Source organism: Tribolium castaneum, chromosome 3 (genome assembly GCF_031307605.1).
Source record: "Tribolium castaneum strain GA2 chromosome 3, icTriCast1.1, whole genome shotgun sequence".
Lineage (NCBI taxonomy): Eukaryota > Metazoa > Arthropoda > Insecta > Coleoptera > Tenebrionidae > Tribolium > Tribolium castaneum.
The window spans coordinates 16,381,975-16,387,194 of NC_087396.1; the positions used below are offsets into that span (position 1 = coordinate 16,381,975).

Below are 5,220 nucleotides of genomic sequence, written 5' to 3' on the forward strand. Positions count from 1 at the left end.
ATTATCATCTACCTTATGTAAAGTAAACGTAGTTTACTAACGAAATTTGGCAACTCTCAAATTATCTCAAATTTAATGGCAGGGTTTATAAATATAAACTTTTAGCGAAAAATTGTAACCCTTTGTAAAAAGCTACTTTTTGGTGAAATTATCTCACCTCGACATTTTAATGTTCCAGTGCACTGAAACTTCTGCACTACGACGACCAAACTTTACTACTTAAGCAGATATATGGATTGGAAAAATAACAAAAGCATTTCCGTTTCCTGACAATAAACTTATTTTGGTTTTTCAAAGGCAGAATAACTCAATTTCATGTTGACTGCTTCAGAGTGTGAAAGTTTAAGGTTTATACAGAAGAGGGCCCTGTTTATACATTAAAACTGGTTCGATCTTCATAAACTTAAAACGATTTTTTGTTAATCCCTTAAAATCCAGACAGAGTCCAAATCTTGATTCAAGTATCAAAACTTTAAACTTATTAAGTTCCACTGACTATGAAATTTTATCATTTAAGCAAAATTCTCCACAAACTTCTTTATTGAGGACATATTTGTACTTTGATTAATTTTTTATTTTCATTGAAGTTTTATATGAAAGTGGAGAAATGTGTTAATTTTTTAATCGAACACTTGTTCTGGCTCTTTAAACGCACTCCTCCCTAATGACTTTATCCGTGGTCAATTTTCCGTGTTTTACAGCGGAATCCACTCACGCGCTTTTATCCAAATCCACTTAAAATAATAAATCCTCTTATTATTCATAAGTTTTATTTAGCCCAAGGGAGTGGACACCTTTTCGTGATTTTCGGCACGTCCAACAAGAAAGGCCGACAAACCGGCTAACTAGCCTCGCCAAATTTAATTTAGCGGTCTCGATAATTCTTTATTTAGGGCTCAGCCTTCGGAATTCGGCTACGTGATAGTAGCAGATTAAAATTTGAAAGTCTAATCACCAATCAGGTTTCTATTAGGGCGGTCTGCAGCGTTATTTAAGCGCGGAATAATAAAAAGTTCGAGTTGTTTCAGATTTGAAGCGATAAAAATGTAAAGACATTTCTAGCCGATATCTTTATCTGGCGTTTTTCACCGGTGCTGGAACATAAAAGGGATGATTTATTGGGGCGAGTTTGGCCGACTTCGAATTGGAACGATTCAATCAATTGCAAAGCTGCAGCGAAGTAACCACTGCATTGCAAAGCTATCACTTTGATCGGATTTTATTGCATTATCCGAGGAAAAATCGATCAAAAGTCGGAATACATGTGTTGACAAACGACAACAATTAACCTTGGGCTGAATCAGCAACGTCTATTGTGGCCTCTTGTAATTACCGATCGCCAACACACCAACTTTTATCACGCGTTTTTTAAACAAATATGTGGAAAGTACGGGGAGGAAAATACGTGCAAACAGGAAACAAATTGCTGCGGTCGTAAAGATTTTTATTACAATTGCTAGCATTACAGAAATATGGAGTGATGGGAACGTAAAAGCCGGACAGCTTAGTTTACATTAGTACTCGACGTAAAATTTCATTCGGATGGATGTGTTTCAGCCGAAATGAAAGTTGTAGTCGATTGTTGGTGAGAGGTTGGAAATGAGATTCTAACAATGATTGGCTCTAATCTGTTCAATATGGATGAAGGTGAAGGAAACTTAATGAAAGTTGAAAGAGAAACAAAGTGGATTTTTTGTCATTTTTGCAAAACTCAATGTTTGAACCGTTTCAACTTAAAGTAGTCCTAATTAAATTTTATTATACTCAGTGTCATGAAAATTGCAACACCAAGAAGGAATAGGAATTTTTTGACGAAACTTAGCGCTATTAACAGGCAACAAATGATTAAAATTTGAACCATTTTAATAAAATGGTAGGGAGTTTTTAACACTTAAACTCTTTTACCTGCAAGTGTTGTTCTTCCAATTTTTTGCTTTTCTGGCAATTTTTGCAGTGTTTTTTTAATTTGTTTAGTTTTAAGTGTTATAAAAAGGAAAATATGTTTGTAGTTTGTCAAAAAAATTACCAACAATTAACAAATTTTAAAAAAGCACAATTTTTGGGCTTTGAATAGAGGTTTTTTCATTTAGAGAAATTGCTATTTGTTTGAATAATAGAATACCATTAAGCGATGTTATTCATTGATTATGAAAGGCTCAGCACTACGCGAAAGAGAAAGCTGATTTAAAAAAAAACAAATAAAGTCCAAAATGGTAATCTTCGGATTATGGCAATAATTTAAGAACAAAAAAATTCTGAGCAATTGTTGAATTCGAAGATCGTTGTACTTCACTTCTGATTGTTTACCATAAAATTAAGTCATTTGGACTGCTTCTTGTTAGATTTTCTAGGTATGGGAGGGTAGAGCAAAAATCACAGCCTAAACCTGGCACACAAAAACTTTTATTTGGAAAGACAACGTGTTTCTACCATAAATTAGTTATCCTCAGGTGAAAATATACGCTGTATATAATGAATACATTATGGTTGAAACACGTTGTGTATCGAAATAAAAGTTTGGTGTACCTGGCTTGAAGATGAGATTTTGGCCATTTCTCCAGTACAATGTAAATCCAACTGGAAACAGTCCAAATGACTAATTTCGATGGTAAACAGTTCGAAGTGATAAAAAACGACTTTTGAACCCACCCAATGATCAGAAATTTGTCATGTACTTAAATTATTACCATAATCAAAAGACGACCATTTTGGAGTTTATTAAATCGACTAACAATTTCTCTAAATGAAAAACTTCTATTCATAGTCCAAAAATCATGCCTCTTTTAAACTGCTTAATTGTTAGTAATTTTGGTTTTGTCGTCTCCAGACCTAACTGCTCTTTTAGAACACTTAAACCTAAACAGAATTAAGAAAAAACACATAAAAATAGTCAGAAAAGCAAAAAATTTAAAAAATAACACTTGCTTGTAAGAGAACTTAAATGTTAAAAATTCCCTTACCACTTCATTAAAATCTTGCAAATTTTAACCATTTATTACTCGCTAATAGTCGACCATTTGCGCCAAGTTTTGTCAAAAAATTCTTATTCCTTCTTGGTGTTGCAATTTTTATGACATTAAGTATACAGGGTGTCTCATCTAAGATTTTCACGCCTGATATCTCAAAGATTTGTTAACGAATTTTTATGAAATATAAAATGCAGATATTTTAGGAGACAAAGATTAGAATCCCTTTAATGCTACAACTCCCTTTAATGCAACAAGTAGTAAAAACGTAATTTTTACACGCCTTATTACAATGTTAAATTATTTAGAACTTATATTATAAAATTCTTCGTCAATAAATAATGCTGTAGGAAAAAACTCAACCTTGGAAGACGTCTGTTTATGCCATTGTTGTTTGTCTTTAAAGTAATTTCACCAAAATAAAACAATTTTACTTTTCTCACAGAGCGCACAATTTTGACAGTTTTTTTTTAGTGGTAGGTACACAAAATGCAGTATAGCAATGCTTCATCAATTGTTTCAAAAGGTGACTGCTCAAATACTTTCAAAATTTGAATCAAGTGTTTAACAACAAATTCTTTTTTTTTACTTGTATCAGACTAGCGATTTGGTTAATTTTTTGTGTGGCCACAAAAATTTTTTGAGGTTTAATGTAGTTTGGTCTAATTTTAAATAAGAAATGTGTTTTAAAATTACATTTTTTAACTTGATGTCCTAATTGAAAGACCACCTCCTAAAATATGTGCATTCTAAATTTCATAACAATCCTTTGACAAATAACTGAGATATTAAGCTAGAAAGTCTTAACTGAGACACCCTGTATAAACCAAATCAGATGTCATGAAAATCCTCTGAATTAAAAATCTGGTGTAAAAAACAAAACTGTCTTATTTACGTTAGCGATCTGATTTCCATTTAATTTGTAAACAGCAAACAATTTATAAACTCACTGATTAAGCACTAATTGTCTAATTTTACAACGCCTAACATTAGGATAAATTTACATAGCCACGTTTTATTAAACATGACTGTTTAGTTCCAACGTTATCAGTACATGCACACCGGCTTAATAATTATAGACAATGGCTTAGTGCAATAAGCCTTGAAAGGCAACATTAACTACAAACATTTGATCAATATCCTATCCACAAATTTTAAACAGGAACAAATTTCGGAGAATTTTCCCTCAAACAGCGAAAAGTTTCAAAAGTGGTTTCCTCGGGGGTATTTTTTCGAACAGTGCACTTGGTCACAATTCTGTCGACTTCTTCGTCATCTTCGATAACTCTTTTCAGTTTAATTTTAATTTGGTTGATTATGATATTGCCGGAGCTGTCCGCCAGACTGGCCTTTTTGGCGAAACAAAGACCGTGCTTTTTGATTTTGTCGTCAACCGAATCAAATTCGTTATTCCTGATTTTATTGATGGCTTCTTGCGAGACTCCGATCAAAACTTTACACTCGTTGCTCCATTTTCTCCAGTTATTTTTCTGCTCTTCGGTTAGGTGCTAAAAATAAACGATAAGTTGCAAAAATTAGACGTAGACACCTCACCTGAGCGCTTGCAGCAATTACGACTAGAACAAGACAAGTGTAAATGTTCATTGTCACTAGAACAATGATCGGTTTCGGGAAAACTTCGATTAGTGTTATCGCCGCATTTCCAAAGTTCACAAGTTCAGTTTTGTTTGTTGGGTGAGATAAAAATGTAAACGTTTAAGGGCAAGCATTTATTTTCCTGCAATCAACGTCGTTGCATAAAGCAATAAAGCCAGAGTTTTAACGACGTTCCGTCTCTAAATAATCTCAAAGACTCGGAAGTGCATTTAAAAATAAATAGATGCTCCATCCAAACGTTCAATTTGAATATTTTATGCCCACTGATGGAATAATTTAGCCCGAATTCGGTGCATCTTAATTCTGACAGTTTAACATCGTAATCCGATAAAAAATGTGCTAATGTGAACAAGTGAACACTTCCGGTTCCGCTCTGTCACATACCGAATTTATTAAAACGCCAAGTTGGAAGGATTGTGTGATGGATGAAATAAAATGTTTTTTTCTTGTAGACAGGAAATGCGGCGAGAGGCGTAATATTATAGAGTGGGTCTTATTTTAGCTTTAATTTTTTCAACGATTGGAGCTGACACTTGGGCTGAAACCGGTCAAGACTTGCCAATGCTGGAATCGATCAAGTTTTTCACTCGCTGACGCGAGAAAATTGACTTTCCGCAACGAAACAAGTTTATTGCCA

General features: G+C 33.6%; 1 protein-coding gene across 1 annotated transcript; it reads right to left on the reverse strand.

Moving 5' to 3' along the window:
* Positions 1–1,406: 1,406 nt before the first annotated feature.
* LOC658887 (odorant binding protein C14) lies at positions 1,407–4,758 on the reverse strand. The gene is made up of 2 exons (XM_965238.4): positions 4,521–4,758; positions 1,407–4,474 (listed from the first exon to the last, which is right to left on the reverse strand). Exons 1-2 carry the CDS (start codon positions 4,569–4,571, stop codon positions 4,121–4,123), a joined length of 405 nt encoding a protein of 134 aa, XP_970331.2. The 5' UTR covers positions 4,572–4,758; the 3' UTR covers positions 1,407–4,120.
* Positions 4,759–5,220: the final 462 nt, after the last annotated feature.